The 17,862-nt window shown below is 39.3% G+C and overlaps 1 protein-coding gene across 1 annotated transcript in view; it reads left to right on the top strand.

The window, feature by feature from the left end:
• Positions 1–17,862, top strand: part of GADL1 (glutamate decarboxylase like 1) — a 165,322-nt gene that overhangs the window by 78,744 nt on the left and 68,716 nt on the right. The window contains exon 12 of the mRNA XM_076005950.1: positions 14,838–15,037. Within this exon, the coding sequence (XP_075862065.1) occupies positions 14,838–15,037 (200 nt within the window). The remainder of the gene's footprint in view (positions 1–14,837; positions 15,038–17,862) is intronic.

Here is a 17,862-nt window from a genome sequence, read left to right as displayed (position 1 = left end):
CTCTTTTGTTTAGAAAGATTGGAATTGAGGAAATGACTCACCCATGATTGGTGGTGAGGTTCACGTCATGGAGCCAGTCATAAGTGTGTTTTAGAGTTTGATATTGGTTTTATGGTATAGGGTTTAACTTTCTCTGTATGGGGATATTTTCTCAATGCCTGTATAGCTTTAGGAATTCTTAGGAAACATTGTCACTTCTATTCAAGTCATTTATCATAATTATTTAGAACCAAAATGTCAGACATTGGTGCTGACTAGATAAGATCAAAGAGAAGACGTGTTGTTTCTTGTCATTGTAACAGTTGGATAGGTTTTGCGAGGCGAGAGAGAGAGAGAGAGAGAGAGAGAGAGAGAGAGAGAGAGAGAGAGAGAAGGAAGATGTCTATGGTGCATTTTAGGTCACTTTGGGTGTGGTGCACTGTATCTGCCAACCCATGATGACATTTTAGAAGGTATGCTGAGCAGTGATAGGCTTGGAGACTGTGTTAGTGACTGGATATGGAGTAGCTGTAGGGGTGTAGTAGCCTTCACCCTATGATGCTATAAAACACAGTTATTCCCTGATTTTTGGTAAGCACTAAACAGTTAGAAATTGAGAATTATGGACTGGGGGTTGAGGGTTGGGGGGAAGGTGTAGTCCGGACAATGACATGTGGCAGGTGTCTGGGACTGAGGAGCAACGAGCTGGCAGTGGCCAGGAAGCAATTTCAGGTTGCACATGGAGGGCTTTGAACGTCACATTAAGAGTGTGGTCATTTTCCCACAGGCAAGTTGCTCTCTCTGTGTGAAAAACCAGACACTTTCTTCTTTACCTATCCGAGTCTTACTTTTTCTCTTACAAAACTGAGCTCAATCATCAACTCTTCCAGGGGCCTTTTGCTTTTCCAGAGTGTTCTAGAGGCCTCTTCTTTAGCCAAGCTTTTGTTCAGCACATATCACAAAGTCCTCTAGTGGTGGAGCCATTAGTCTGTCATCTATATTGAACCACAGGTTCTTTAACTGTGCTCATGTTCAATATAGGCCTGGGAAGTTCAATAGACAGATAAATGAGTGGGTAAATGTAGTAACCTGTTTAACCCACATATAGATCCCATCAGGTAGGGCCTATTACTCTGCCCACTGTACAGATGCAGAACCTGAGTACAGAAAGCATAAATAAAATGTCCAAGGCTACAAAGCTAGCAAGGGATGAGATTGGGGTTCAAAGCCAGTCAGGCTCACTCTGCAGTCCATGCTTTTAATTGCACAGCTCACATGTGCCTAAATCAAGATATCAGGTCATGGATCAACCTTGTTTCCTACCTAAAACTATGAATTGTAAGGCTGCAATGATGTACAGAAAAATAGAAGATGTTGATTTTTTAATCCCTTTAGAACCTATACCAAATGAAATATAAATGTTATGATTTTGTTTATTCTAACTCATTTCCATATACTCAGCCAGGCTGCTTAAACTGACCTATAAATATCCTCTTAACTCAATTTGACTCCTAGACCCTAATCTGTGGGTTTTCCTCCTTATATTTTTTCTCTTCCAACCCAGGATATACAGAGATTCTGTGGATATAGTCATTCTTCCCCAGGATTTTCAATTATGGTTGTTCTAAATACACCCAGTTCTCTTGTCCCTTTGGGATACTTGTATTATAGTTTGCCAAACAAGGGTTTTCTTGTTTTGTTTGGAAACTCTAATTCTCATATCTAGAGATCTATTGGGCCAGAGAATCCTAGAAGTCATTTCAAAGCCCTGCTCCTGGCCCACCAGAGAGCCTTTGTGTCTCCCTTCCCTCCCTGCTTTTCTGCTCTTTTACCAGTAGTAGCTTCTACTTGCTGTTTGCATATAATGAGCTTTCAGTTTGAGATTCATAGTCCTTCCTGCCACATTATTTCAGCAAAGATCCATTACAAATGACAAAATACAACCTTAGAATAAAATAGAAAGTGAACCCAGCTTTCACCAGTTTCATCACAGAATAATTATTTTTCTTCTTGGGGTATTGGGGCAACAATGGAAATTAGAAATTATAAGCCATTATGTATCTCAATTATCAAATACCATTCCCTATGGAAATTGTATGAAGTATTTCTCAAAACCAAAAGGAAAATAAATCATGGCGATTTTATTTTCCAAATGTAAGTATCTTGGTTAGAAGCTACATAGTTTCCATGCAAAAGGAATTAAAAACTTATCTTAATGAAAATGAAAGACAATTTCTTATTCTTTTTTTTTAATCAGAAAGTGTCTCTGGTTTTGGAATTTTCTTGTAAATGTTTAGCTTTTTCTGCTTTTACAAATTTGGAAATGGTTGTCTTATTGAGTGTGTCTCAATAAGATGGATATGTCTCAAAAGAGGGGTCTAAAACTTACGGCGTTTGGGTTAAAACTAGCCCGTCACCTGTTTTTATAAATAAAGTTTTATTGGTATGCAGCCATGTCCCCATTCATTTAAATACCTTCCTTGGCTGCTTTGGTGCCACAATCACAGATTTGAGTAGTTGTGACATATGGCTTGCAGAACCACAATTATTTACTATCTGGCCCTTTACAGATTTTGCTTGCCCATCCCTCTTTTAGAACATCCAGAGGAGTGGGCTTTGTCTTCCCCAGTCTTTAGGACTGTAGTTTGAACTAGGAAATTCTGGGATTAAATTTGATTCCTCAGTGAATGCACTGATCTATGGACCTTGAAATTCGGAGAGATTTGTGTTTAAATTATGCCTCTATTTGGGACAGCCCTTTGTGACTTTGACAGGTTACTTAATCCTTCTGAACCTCAATGCTTTTATCTGTAAAATGGAAACACCACCTATGTTGAAAACTATAACATTAAAAGAGATAATGTTCAAAAGTGTACAGTGCATTTCCAGGCATGTAGTGAGCACTCAATGAATATAATTTCTTGTTTCCTTGTTGTGTTCAAATGAAGGAGTCAGGCACATGTAAATGCACATATTCTTCTGTTTGAAAAAATGTCCATTAATATAATGGAAAAAAAATCTTTGTCATTTTAGCTCATTTCTGTATTTTGTCATGAGTCTTTAGAAAAAAAATGCTATGGTCTACTATAACTTTGGTTCTATCCACAGGTTTTACCAAGTGCTTCCTGAATTTTAAACTATTATTTAAGGCTAGTTTTAAATAGGATTGCTACCATGGTGATGGTAATATCAACAATTTCCAACAACTCTTCAATGGATTTATACAAAGAAAAGCAGCAAACTCAGGTTTCAGAAATTGCCTTCTTGCATGGCATTTTTCTCTCTATAAAATCAATCTCCTACCTATACTCCAGGCCTCAGAGGTCAGATCTCTAGAGGATGCTAAAACTCCAAGAAATGTAGGCCAGAGGCCTTGTTGCTAAATGTGTAAAATTACATTTGAGAAGAAACCAGGCCCTCATTAACAGCATCACGATAAGCGAGAGACATAGATTGATTTTGTTAAATATTGTGCCCTTGGTGTGGAATTGTTCTTATAATCTCAATCCAAAGCAGCACACGCTCTCCATGCCTGTTTTGTCCAATCTGAATGACAGTATTTCCATACATGTCTATCTATCTGTTTTGGAGAGGTGCAATTAATCCATCTAAACTGAAGAAATCTGTCTTGCATTAATAAATATTTTTTTTCAGGCATTTACTTAAACATTATGCCACATGTGATAATCAAAATATCCCCAGGAGATGGGCTGCAGTATAATAACATTGTCCTCAATTTACAGATGAATGAAAATGGTCACATTTTCATGAAGCAAAGTGATGGAGTTGACAGTTACATAGTAAATGCACAGAGTTCAGAAGCAGCAAATTACTACTGGATGCCTTTGCTATGTGTTGGTTACCAGGCGTGCCAAAAAGTTGACAAATACTATAATCTGTCTCCTTTCATCCCCTTCCACTGTGCCTTTTATGTCCGGACATCACTCCAGGCTTCCTTGCATTTTCTCTTGGCTTTGACCTCATCTCTTCTGCTCCACTTCCTCTTCATCTTCCCTTTCCCACCTCCTTCCCCACCTATCCTATCTTCTTTTTCTCTTTTTTCTCTCCTTCCTCTTTTCTTCTCCTAATCCTACCAATATTTTAAGCTGCTGTAAAATTTTTTTGCAACAAAGTAGGATATAAATAAATATGTATCAGATAGAATCCCAGAGACTCAGAGTTGTGAGTAATGTAGGAAGAGCAAGGGTGCAGTTCCTCCCATCAGAGTTAAATGAACAAAGATTTCTCAAATCCATGTTGATATGATTAATTTCAGAAAACAAATGTTCTTTCCACATATCACAAAAACATAGCAAATTAAACAGTTGAATAGATTAGGGTTCCTGGTTTTGTTTGGATGTTACATCTATGCCATAATCCATAGACATGTGTTTCATAATTTGGAGCTTTTCTTTCCCCCTCTGATTAAGACTCCAGAATGATCCACATCTAACCCACATTCTCTTTATTTGGTTGCACGGGATAAAATCATTGTCCACTTGCATTCACACACAGATAAAACTCTCATAATGGGTACTAATAACAGACACAAAAAGTCAGATAATACCCTGGTTTATGAGTTCTCATAAAAACTTACCTTCCGACTTTTCTAATACCAACATAACTATAATGCTGATTGAAACTTCTAGATTAGGATTCTTTAATGTGTCAATAAGTTAGGACCCCTCAGAACAGTGGTCCTTGCTATGTATTAGCATCACCTGTGAACTTTACAAAACAAAAATAAAAAATTTTCCTTATGCCATATCATAAATTTTGATTTTTTTTTTTTGGTCTGAACCTTGCATTATTTTTTGGAAAAAAACCTCTCCTGATGATTGTAATACTATCCAGGGTTAAGAACCACTGTACTAATTGGTCTTGAGTTATGCAGCCAGTTTCAAGTCACACCAGCTTTTTTTCCCTTTTAACTAACAGAAAAAAATAGAATGGCATAGAAAATACCAGCATGCATTCCATGTCGTAATGATGTGCACTATTCCATGCAACGTTCGTTTCAGTTTCACACATGTTAGGCTAGATATTGTGTCACTGTTTAAAAATAATTTCTTACTGCGGGTTGTACGCAAAGTTTAAAAAACACTATTTTAGGAAATATTTAACGGAGGAGGTGTGCTGATAGTTGCCTGGGGAAAATTATAAAACCTTCATCTGTCCTAAGAGAGAAGCCCAATTGTACTATTTTTAAATGTGTGCAGGGCATGCAGAGGTATTGGCAAGTGATCTCTGCACTATCAAATGTTTCTGACCTATTTACGGAATCAATTACACATGCTCTGAGAAACCGAGTCCAACTTTCGTCTCTTTTTCCACTGTAGGCAGTGTCACAGCTTAAAATTATTAAATTGCATTTCTTAAAAATATCTTTTAGCTCAGGTCTCTTCATTTTCAAATCAGCTTATTCTAACCCTGAGTTAGGGATATTTAAGGAAGATTTATACTTCAGGATAAAATGTAGGATCTCAGTATCAGTTTTCTGGAAATTCTTATTGGCTCTGCAGGCCTGAAATGTAACAAAACTTTCTGGAATCTTCCAGGAGGTTATCTGGAAGAAGGGGTAGGGAGTGGCTTTGGTATTAACAGCAAGTGCTCAAATATTCCAGGGTAGTCAGTGGTTTTTACAGATATCAAACTGATTCAGTGTCTATCATCTCTTAGCTGTTCATATGCTGGTAATGTATGAATGCCTATCAAGAAAGCTGGTGTTCCCAGGCCTTGCTGGCCTAGGTCCTTGGAGCACATGGGGTGGGGCTTCCCCTCCCCACCCCCTTTCATTTAATGCTGAAGGCTGCTGTTTCCTCCAGAAGTTTTGCTGTGAAGCTGCTTTGGAGCAACCCACAGAAAGAGTAGCCAGGGGACACAAATGGGGCGGGGGGAGGTGACCCAGAAAAGTCTGTGGCCATGAGAGAGCTGGGCTTTCCTCACCTGTAGGATCACCTAGGGACCTCAAGGGTAGGGCTTATTGCACCTGCAGTGCCCCTTCCTACTCTCTTGTGCCTTGAGCTGGGCACAGATCTGTAGGATCTATTTGATAACTTAAAACACAGTGGGAGAGAGATGATTTCGAAAAATACCTCAAATGCATTAGAGAAAAGAGAGACTGAACTAAGCTATGCAAAGCAACTCTCAAGAGAATTATCAACCTGAAGGACAAAGGCAGAAGATAAATATAAGTGTATATCATGTAAAACTTTTCTTTCCTAGCTTCATGAATGCAATGACAATGTTTTTCCTCAAAGAATGTACCTTCCCAGATTACTGGGAAGTTAAAAGCGATATGTCAGTTAACTGAAACAGGAGAAGAAGTCACATTTTGATGGAAGCCTAGCACATAGTACCCAGAAACTTTCTGGAAACAGCTTGAATCAGGCAGACCGTTGAGCCAGTTTGGGAAGAGGGCTGACAGCACAGTGATTTTTGAGAAACTGGAGGCTGACATGAACTTTACGAAAGGAGATGTTGAAATGGCAGGACAGCAAGCTCAAATATGTCACTGTATGGCACAAAAGAGATGGGCAGACTGTTCACCAGATCTTCAGAAATTCAATCACAAGCACTGTAACTATAAGCAAACTTCTATATCTAGCATATTCCAGAAAATACAAGCAATGAGGAGAAGGAGGGGAGAATTGAAAAACAAATTAAAGACATAAGCAGAGGTTGATCTATTATAGCTGATACCAGTGACTGAGAAATGCTTGAATAGCATGGGAAAGGGAGTTGAATCAATTGATCAAAAAACAAACAAACAAAAAACACAATTCAGAGTTGATAATAGAAGCCCTCATATCAGGATTTGAACCTCCTGCAACATTGAAATATCCAGTGGAGCACAATGTGTCTGAAATTAGGATTTCAGATTGCAAAGAAGGCAAAGAAGAACTCAGATTTGGTAGCAAGTTCAAAGAAAAATTATGGTCATTTATCAAAAAATAATAAGCTTTTTTTTTTCAAGCTGGATGTAACACCAGATAATTTAAATAACTTTCTACTCTGACAGAGAATGAAAAAGCTACAACAGAAATAAAAAGAATTAAATAAATACATCCAAAAAAAGACAAATCAAAGAAATGCCATAGGAAAAATGGAAGATGTTTGTTTGAAGAATCCACGCCTGAAAGGATACCTGCTTTGGATTACAGGTGGATGTAAATAAAACGAAATGTAGAAATACCATGAGGATGGCTCCTCTGCCGCTTTCAGGCCCAGCCTTAGCCCCCACTTCCCCAGGAACACAAAGTGTATATGCCCCGAGAATGAAAGAGAAGGAAATGGAGATGAAATAAAGCACCATCTCTCTTAGAAAGACCAAGGCTGGGCAAGGTGGACTACCACTTATCCCACGGGAATCATGCAGCTGACCGGTTGGTTACTGCCACTGAGAGTTGGTTCCCTTATTGGCAGAAGGTGTGGATCATCATGCCAACCCAGTCACTGAGAAGGAAGCGTGAAGAAGGAAACCCTCATAAAATGGATTCCCAAGAATGCTGCCCTTGATGAAGTGGGAAATGTTTCTGGGTGAGAAGTTTGACCCCAAAGGAGAAAAGTCTAGTCTAGTGAGTAGAGGTTCAGGAAAATGAGGCCTTCCTGCTTAAAGTCAAAGGGAGATAAGCAGTAATAAGTGAACAGATCTTGCAATAGAGTTGTGTGTATGAAACACACACTCCACCATCAGTTGATATCTGTGCAGTGGTCTGGGAAAGCCAGGTAGAAGTCACTCAGAAGAACAGAGACAGGAGAGTGAGGTGAAGATAAATGCCAAGATTGTGATGTTGCAAATGATTTGATGACCAGCTCTCATTCCTACCATAGAATGCATAAGGGGGTTCACACCCTTGAAAGCCAGAAAGCAGGACCATTTGTGACACTGAAGGAAAAACATAGAGCAAGACAAAGGTAGTGGACACGCATTTTGAGAAATAAAGATGGAAGGTTATATTCCCACTTTCCCACTTCATACACTCATGTCTATTTAGACAACAATGGCAAAATATTCCAAAAGGTGATGGGCTAATGCAAGAATCTCAGTGTACTGGATGACAAACCAAATAGTCTGCTGGTTTCCACAAGCCTCAAACACACCCATTTGAACAGATGTCTTGAACTGACCTTTACTATAGCACTTGAAATCTCACCTTAGAATATTTCCATATTGTTCATTCTTTCTTTGGTTCTCTCTCCCTTGCTTCCCCTTTCCCTCCTCTGCTCCCTCCCTTCCTCCCTTTCTCCTTACTTTTCTTCCTTCTTTCATTCTCAGACTATTCATGGCTCAGTGTAATACACTGAGTTTTTCCATGGTTCAGTCTGATTTGCTTCTTTTTGGGGAAAAAATCACTGAAATTGTTGTCCTCTGCTGCCCTGTGTCAACTACTCAGCAGTCAGTTAACATAACCATTGCTCCCCTCTGAATAAGGTGACTGAAGACAACCAGACAGATTACACCTGGCCATTTCATAGCTCCTTGGCCTTCAGTCCACCTAGTGCATGCCCTGGCCCACTCCCATTTCACACAATGCCTTTAGTGTCTTCCACTTACACCCAGTTGAGACGTGTAGAGGCCCACAACATCTAAGAAGGCCATCAGGTAGGGGAGCTTAATTGAGGTCAGGCTCAGCTCCATTTGGAGAGTGAAGACCATGAATAACTCTTCCTACTGCTTTAAGATCTCTTGCAATAGCCTTGATACATCCCGTCAACTTGGTCTCCTTCTATAACTCTATAACTGGCAAAATACACCCCACTAAACAGGGGAGGTGGGTGAGGGTTTTAATTTGCTTCTTTCATGAATAATGAGGAAGTCTAGAGCTGATATTCTGTTCTACAGCTTGCCTGGGAAATCAGTAAACCGAAGGAAGAATGGGTAGTGCCAGCTGGGAGGGGTCGGGGGCGGAAAGGAATAAGCAGGAGAAAAGGAACGGTGGGTAGGATATTGGACAAAGACTGAGGAGTGTTCCCAATTAACATTAGTTCATTAGATTTTCACAGTGTTCATGTATGGTGGGTAGAATAAGTAACACCATTTCCATTAGGTTGATGAGAAAAATGAAGCCCAAGATGATAAAGTGACTTAATTTGAGCTTTGACACCAAGTGACTAAATCAAAAGCAGAATCTACATCTGCTGATTTTCACTTTATTCTGTCAGATCAATAATGAAATTTCAGTTGTAAGAGCCTGGAAAGATTCCATGACTAATCATTCCTATTGTGGCATTTAACATTCTTGGTGACTTGGCAGCTTCTTACCTTTTCTGCCTGCACTCTCTAGCTACGCCCCGCCTCACTGATTAGCTCCAGTTGTACTGAATTACTTCTCCTAGCGAGCTGCTCTTCATCTGTTAGCTCTCAGCTGATGTATTTCTCCTTCTGAAAAACCCTATCTGATATTTCTAAGGTGGCGAAAGATGACCCTCCTTTGTGCTCTGTTGTGCCGCCTTTATCTATTCTAGCGCTGGACAGTAACTGCCTGTTTTCTGTCCCCAAACCCATGTGAAACTTCTTAAGGATAGCGACTTTCCTATTTGCCATTACATCACCAGTGCCTAGCACAGCTTTTGGTAGAAAGTACTCAAAATGTATGCTCAATAAATAAATAAAGTCGGTATCAGATGGCATCATCGTTTTAAAAGTTCACTTTATGGCTGGGCATGGTGGCTCACACCTGTAGTCCTAGCACTCTGGAAGGCTGAGGTCGGTGGATCATCTGAGCTCAGGAGTTCAAGACCAGCTTGAGCAAGAGCGAGACCCCACCTCTACTAAAAAAACAGAAAGAAATTAGCTGGACAGCTAAAAATATATAGAGAAAAAATTAGCTGGGCATGGTGTCGCATGCCTATAGTCCCAGCTACTAGAGAGGCTGAGGCAGAAGGATCGCTTGAGCCCAGGAGTTTGAGGTTGCTGTGAGCTAGGCTGACATCACAGCACTCTAGCCTGGGCAAGAGTGAGATAGTCTCAAAAAAAAAAAAAAAAGTTCACTTTATATTCTAGATTAAAACTGAGCCTTTCTTCTGTTTGCAGCCCAAATTTGGTTTTGCACATTCTACCTAAAAATATTAGCTAAGATACTTAGCACCTCTGTGGGGTTGCATGCTCAGGCTCTTGGCTTCACAGTGCTTGTTATATAATAGGTCATCAATGCATAATTTTGGAAGGAATTAATTAGTACAAAGATGATTAATATGCCCATCTTCTAAGACACTTAGTTTCGACAATTTTTTGCATGTAAATAATGGTGACATAGGACAGAATATAGAAAGAGCCATATGAGAAGAGTGGTAGTTTTTGTTTGGCAAGTGGAAATGCATTATTGCAAGGAGTAAGGCAATATGAAGGTCTTTGTGGAGGACAGAATCCTGAGGTAAAGTAGGCCTGTCAGGTCATCAACTCCTGCAAAAGAGACTACAGAACCTGATTTGGCTTGTGAAACTCAAAGATGGCTTGGCTAATCTTGACAGGGAGAATATGCAACCTTTTGATTCATTATGTGTTTTTAATGATATCCTTAAACATCCCCAGATCTACAAGTATTTAGAAAAAAATCTCAAAATGCTTTATAAATAAGATGTTACTATTAGTAAGACTAGAAGTCATATTTATAGGAAGAAAGTAAGGTTTGAAACAGAATCTTAGTTGTGTTGGCCTCTGCTTCAACATGGTCTCTACTGCCATTTTCCTTTTCACCAGCCTCTCCAAGGACTCATAATGAATATTTATGGGCACCATCTTTCACATGCATTTAAGCCCACACAGTTGATAAAAGGAAGCAGAATGGGTTAGAGTTCAAGCTCTGAATCCAAGCATCTTTAGTTTGAAATCCTGCTCTACCACCTTAGATAATTAACTCACTGGTTTGCAAACATATACAATGGAGTTGACAAAACTAATCATAAATGGGTTGTTGTAAGATTTAAACAAGTGTGTGTGTGTGTGTGTGTGTGTGTATAAAACATACATATAAACAATGCTTGGAAGATAGTAAGAGCTCATCAGTAAAGGTCAGCGCTGATCATTATGTGCCAGGATAGACATGAACGCAAAGAGTGAAAATCAAAGTTGTAGTTTCTTTACTCATGTAGTGCTTGTCATTTGTCTGTTCCTCTTTAATGTGTAATCTATTCTATGCCTTCCTCTGCTTTGTTCTACAAAGGAGTCAGACTCCTAAAAGCCACATTTTCCAGGCTCCTTTGCCAATTGGTTTTCTGCAAGATTTGGCCAGCAGAAGGTTCAGATAAGAGATTGAGGTTGGGAGGCCTTTCTTCACTTGGGTAATGTTTAAAGAAAGCCAGAGCCAGACAGTAGTTACAGTGGTAAAACCTGAATTTATTCAGCAACTATTGCAATAGGGGAAAAGAGACCTCAGTACAGAACCGGGCTCAATTCTGAATCTAGCATGAGTAAGTGGGGATTTATAGCCAAGGAGCAGGTTAAGAGTTAGGAGGTGGAAAACTACCAAGAAAACATGAGTAATGAAAGGGAGATCCAGGTTACACAGACGTTAACAGGATTCTTGCTGAAGGCAGGCCAGGGTAATCAGCTATCCAGGGGGAGGGATGAAGACATTGGTCAGATATGAAGGGTGATCAGAGATTGAGGTGGAGGGGGGAGGTCTCTCTAAACTCACTCAGCAAGAGTGCTACAATGGGGTGATACAGCCCCTACGAGGACAGATGCCAAGGCGAAGACCTAGGGGGCTTAGAGGAGCATAACTGAAGTTTAGTGAAGGAGAAGAACTTCTTTGGTGGCATCCGCAGCAGAAGCTGTCTCTTCTCCACTTCCCCTCTCTCTCCAAACAGAGCCCCTCTCCAGGCTCACAGGCTGCACTTAGAAGCCCCAGTTCCCAGGCTTCCTGCAGGCTTTCTGCTTAAGGAGTAAGGTCAATACAGAATACAATAGAATGAGAAGAAAAGGCAGATTTCTGATGATGGATGTTATTTAATCCTGGATTTAACTGTGCCTGAAGATTATATATGACCAGATTTTTAAATATATGAATGTAAAAATACCCCCTTTTGCTTAAGCTGCTTTCACTTGCCACTGTACAAGTGCTAATGGCATGTCTACTAATCCCTGAGAACAGTTTGAGTTAATATCACATTATGAAGCAGTTTGTATTCTCATTGAGTATTTGTCTCTGGAATTCATATAACTAGTATTTATTGTCCTGCCAGGATTATGAGTAAGAAGATGAGCAAGATAAATATGGCCCTTCTCTTTGATAGCACAATAATAACTAATTAAATTTTTTCAACAATGTTAACTTTTACTATACTTATTCCAAAATGTGGTTTTTCTCTGGAGATCTGAGCATCTTCTCTTTGTTGATGTATATCTTAAAACCAAAGGACATCTCATCCATTTTAGTACAAGGATATAAACTGAAATGCAAAGCAGAAACTTTAGGAGGAAGGTTCATTTATTTTTGATAAAGTAAGTCCCAAGCCTCCAGTTGTTGTTTATGAAACCTTCCCAAGGCAGGAGGATTTTTCAGTGCAATGAAATTAACTGTGTCACTACTACAGGACAATCACTCATTCTGCTACGTGCTTCTGTGGCTTTCCTCTTCTGTATTTGCCCGTGATGATGTAATTTGTCTTCTGATAATTGATGGGCCTCCTCTCCCTTTCAATCACTACCATAAGCCGCTGAAACTTGCTCAAGATATGTGCAAAGTTCATGTGCTTTGGGGATTTTTTTTTTAAATCTTTCATGGTTGATAGGAGTAAATTTATAATCAAGATGCAAATGTGTGTGTGTTGGTGTGCACCTGTGTTGTGAATGTGTGTGCCTGCTTTGTCCGTAAGATATATGCAGTGGCCTTTTAATATTATAATATATGGTCAGACTGTAGTTGCTAGGGAAACCAATAACTGAATTTCCTCATCTTTGAGGGTAGGGACATGCAGTGGTAGAAGCTGCAATCAGAGTAGAGAGAGCTAAGATTTAAAAATAAGGGAATTTTTCCACGTTAATGTTCAGGTTGGAGCAATCTACTCTTCCCTTGTCTCTACCAAGAATGTCCGTCAGAGCCAGGCTGGAGGCATACTAGTATTCCTCTGATTATACTTTAGACTCAGGTTATTGTGGATACTGAATGAATGAGATTTTTGGAATTCTTGATTATATTTTGTATATAATTTTTTATATAGTATAAAATCATGCTTTTAGTAATGGGATACATTTAGATCTAGATTAGTGTCCACATAAGACAATGTTGCTATTAAGACAGCAAATTTGTGCTTTCCTTTGGAATGTGATTCCTTGGGATTTTCTTTTCATTCTTTGAGCACAAGCTGATCACTCAACTGAGGCACATTCAACACATTCTCTGATTAGAAAAGACTATATTCTAGGACCACCTATGTCTACTGGAAAGTCTCTTTGTAGCTTCTTGTGCAGCACTAATAGTTTTGCGTTGCTAAGGTATGGAAAATGTACCCAATGAGAAGCTCATGTATCTGTGTTTATTCTATTCATACCACATGTCAGGGGAATGGGAGAGAATTGAGATATATGGAGAGTGGCATCTTTGTACTGATTGTTTAGTGAGAGTACTCTGTGCCCAGCAGTATGGAGATTGATAGGGAATGATTCCTGCCCTCAAGAACCTGCTTAGCCACAAGAGGAGAAAATACATGTTGTGAATGCTCATTGAGTGGGGAAAGCACAGGAGCAAGGTCAACAAACACAGCCAAACATCAAAGGAAGACGTGAGCCCAGTGGGATGAGCAGATAAGGAGGTTGAAGGGGAAGAAAAACTTGAGATGGGACCCCAAAAGGAGCGCAGACTTAGAGAAAGAGGGAAGCCTATGTTTAGTGTCAGTAAAGATCACAACTTATAAATAAGCTACATGTATTCTTTGGAATGTCTCAAATATTATAATAAAATAGAGACAAGCTGAAGTGAATGGTGTGAGCAAAGGTAGAGGTGGGACATGATCTAGTGGTTCAGAGACATTGACTAAATTGGTTACACTGGGGAGCAGAGGGTTCTGATAAATATTTTCTGGGAGTGAAGGTACTCAGGGAGTGGTGAGCACTGTGAATGATAGGTTACAAAATCTGGGCTTTTGTAAACAGCAGATGACATTGATGGCAACATGCCTTAAACTCTAATAATATGGGGTCAAAGTGAAGACCCTATAATGGTGATAAACAGTAAATAGTCACTCACTTCTTGGTGAGAAGTAGCCAGTCAGTAGATACAAATGGAATCTGGTTGCAAATAAAACCAATGTGAGACAAGCACAAAAGACCCTGTGGGATTGTGGCTGACAATGCTTGTTTTGTGGTGGTGAGAACTTGGTCTTGTTTAAGTCATCCATAGCTCTTTCCTTCAACCATCATCTCTGGGTTACTAACATGTCTGGCCTTTTCAAATGGATATTAGTTGAAAAGAAGAGGGTTTAAAACCTGGCTCTTTTTTTTTTTGCTTATAAAATTGCATAAAGTATGTAAATATGTCAGGGGTTCTTTTTTTTTTTTTCTCCCAACATGGAGCTTTGAGTGAATTACAGACTTATCCATCTTGAGAAACTGGCCCACCTTGATGTCACAGAGATGATGACATGGTCTCCTCAACTGCTCAATTCTCATCAGTGAAATTATGAGGATGGATGTGTCAACTCTGAGAGTTTTTTTTTTTTTTAAGAAACAAAATGAGTAATCCATATCTCAAAATTAATGCATACCAATTGTGTCTGATGGAGGGCAGTCAGAAAGTGAGATATACCCTCGGCACAAGTATAGAATATCATAGAGGTTTTGCTTCTGTGTGTATATGTTTTAAAAATCAAGTACATTGTAAAAATAGACAGTCATCTTTCTTTTTTCTCTCCTATAGGACCTTCTTAAGAAATGCTACTCTGCCAAGGCATCTTACCTGTTCCAGCAGGATAAATTCTATGATGTCAGCTATGACACAGGTGACAAGTCTATCCAATGTAGCAGGAGACCAGATGCTTTCAAGTTCTGGATGACCTGGAAGGCTCTGGGTACTTTAGGCCTTGAAGAAAGAGTTAATCGTGCTCTTGCCTTATCTAGGTACTTGCCTCTGTGTGTGTGTGTCTGTATATGTCTATAATAGAAAGATTCAATGAATGTAACATTTGCAAGGTCTGTACCTGTTCTTTTAGTTGTGCATTCCTTCTTTCAGCCAATAAACATTATCTCAGTACCTACTATCTGTTAGGAATTGTGAACAGAGTAGTCCTACCACCTGCCTTCCATGATCCTACCCTCCTGAGAGAACCATTTAGGTGAGAAAGCAGATAAAATATAAGTGACCTTCGTTTTTTGGTAAGGGGGGGTATGTTGTGCTCCAAGACCACTCATGGGGGCTCCCCTGTGTGTTCTGGGGGTACACTGGCAGAGCCTTCTTGCAGGGAATGACATTCAACTGAGACCTAGTAAAGAGAAGGGGAGAAGAAGGATCCAGGAAGAGAGAGTACCAGGTCCAAATCTCTGGATGTGAGGCAATCCCACACTCTGGAAGTCTGACTTTAGAGACCTGAAAAGCAGATCTGTAAGAATATGGGGATAGCATAAAGTCTTAATGGGAAAGGTAATGTGGAAATAGCATACTTGCTTACCTTGTAGTGACATTAGAAACAAAGCTGTTGTCACCACTTTCAAAGACATTAGAGAAGCTCTTGAAATACAGGTGCCAGACGTGTGCCACCTGAACAGGACGGAACTGATAAACTTAGATCTGTGGGTGCAAATGGACAGGCACCCCCCACAGCCAAATTTACTTTTCAGTGTGTTTGTTGGGCCTGTACTGCACAGGGTTAACTTTCATGGTGTTAAAAATTCAAACATTTAAACATGTAAAATACTTTTAAAAATAGGAAGGTTTCTCCAAAACCTAGATTTTTGGCTTTTCTCAAAAGATTGGAAGGCTCACAATCCCACATGGCAACATCAGCTGAACATGATGATGACTGGCTCTGTGGAGAAACACAGTCCTCATCACCTCCTAACTTTTCAAAAAATCTAACCTATTTGACTGTAGCACAGGGGTGCAGACAACCTGAATTCAAGACAGAGTGATACTGTTTATAAGCTACATGACCCGAGCAAGTTTTTTAACCTCTCTGCACCTCATTTTCATCCCAGTCAGATGGAGATGATAATAGCACCTATCTCAAACAGTTTTTGTCAAGATTAAAGTAATTGATATATGTTAAACACCTGGAACGATGCCTGGCATATGCTACATGCTATATGAGTCTTAGCTATTATTTCTTCTTTGGCCACTATGGGCATATCAGAGTTTGTGATTTCCGGTTTGGACTATATCTCTCCCTCCCTGTTCACATTTTATTTGCAAAACCCTAAAGGATCTCCTTAGAGATTGATAACAATTTCCTCTTTCTATACAGAGAGTGATATGAGTCCTTTGAGCAACAAGCTATCTGTAACCTAGTGTCTTAAAACAATAATTATTTATTCCCAGAGGTCTACAGATTGGCTAGCATAGTTCTACCTCATACTCTAGTGACTGGAGGGTTGGGATCTACTTTCTACATCTCTAATCTTCCTTGGACCAGCAGGCTAGCCAGCGCACATTCCTGTAATGCCCATGACAGAAGCCTAAGAAAGGAAGCCCAATTATACAAACCCACTTTAAACTCCTGATTCTATTATATCTATATCTGATTTCATTAAATTTCTATGGTCAAAGCAAATCACATGGCCAAACTCAATGTCTACAGGCAGAAAGTATCCTCTGCCCTTTTGCAGGGAGAACTACCAAGTTGCATGGTAAAGAGCTTGGAATTAGGATCTGTAAAGACAGTTTTGGCATGTTCAGAAGACTTTTAGAAGTCAGAAATTCTGGTGATTATAGTTTAAGAAGTAGTTTGAAAACTCTGTGACTATTTTATCAGGACTCTTGGTGGTAAGTGACAAAAACCTTAATTCAATGCATTATAAACACAGGTAATTTATTATATCATGTTATTTATAAGACTAGTGTAGTGATGACTTTGGGAATGGCTTGGTCTAGGTGCTTAAACAATATCGTCAATGCTCAATCTCTGTCCACCATTCAGCTTTACTTTACTTCATGTGCGGTTTGTTCCTATCTGGGAAGGTGGCTGCCAGGAGTGTCAGATTTATATTCTCCCACGTTTAAGTCAAGGTCAAAAGGAGAGAGTTCTTCTCTTTCAACAATCCCAGAAAAAGTTTATTTGTGAGTGAGGCAAGCATCCATCTCTGAATCAGTCACTGTTGCCAAGGCAATAGGATGCTCTCATTGGTCATGAGTTATATTCTCTCTCTTGGCACTGGGGACAGTATCAATCCCTCCTACAGAATATATACTGAAACTGGATGAAGAACTGGATGAAGAACTTGCCTTTAAGTAGGGTTAAAGTGCCTCTATTGCAAGTGGGAAAATAAAAACCCAGTGGTTAAAAAAAGAAACCGTCTACCATAAATTTTCATAGTTGCCCACTAAATTAAAAGTCCAGCAAGCTCTGTTCCCGTTCTTGTATTTTCCTGTGCTTCTTAAGTGTGGTAGAATCTCTGTATTATTTTTTCTAAGCTTCAAAGTAATTCAATGACAGGTGTCTTGAAATAAGGCTAGATATAAATATTTTATGGTTGTATTTATTATGAAGTTAACATTCATCTCAGGGTGGAATTTAGTTTATAGTCTAGGAATACTTTCTAATTTTTACAGAGAAATATCACAGGAGGATAAATGTTAACATTTCAATTCAATTCAACAAACACTTATTGTTTGTAAATGTTTGTCAAGTTGAATTGAATTGAATTAACATTTCCGTAAGCATCACTGCAGACTCTGTGACCTATATTTAAATATTTGAAAAATAATCCCTCTTCTTTCTTGCTGTTACTCA

Source organism: Microcebus murinus, chromosome 1 (assembly GCF_040939455.1).
Source record: "Microcebus murinus isolate Inina chromosome 1, M.murinus_Inina_mat1.0, whole genome shotgun sequence".
In the NCBI taxonomy this organism is placed as follows: domain Eukaryota; kingdom Metazoa; phylum Chordata; class Mammalia; order Primates; family Cheirogaleidae; genus Microcebus; species Microcebus murinus.
The sequence above is the reverse complement of the archived record's forward strand: the minus strand, read 5'-3'. Positions and strand labels throughout refer to the sequence as shown.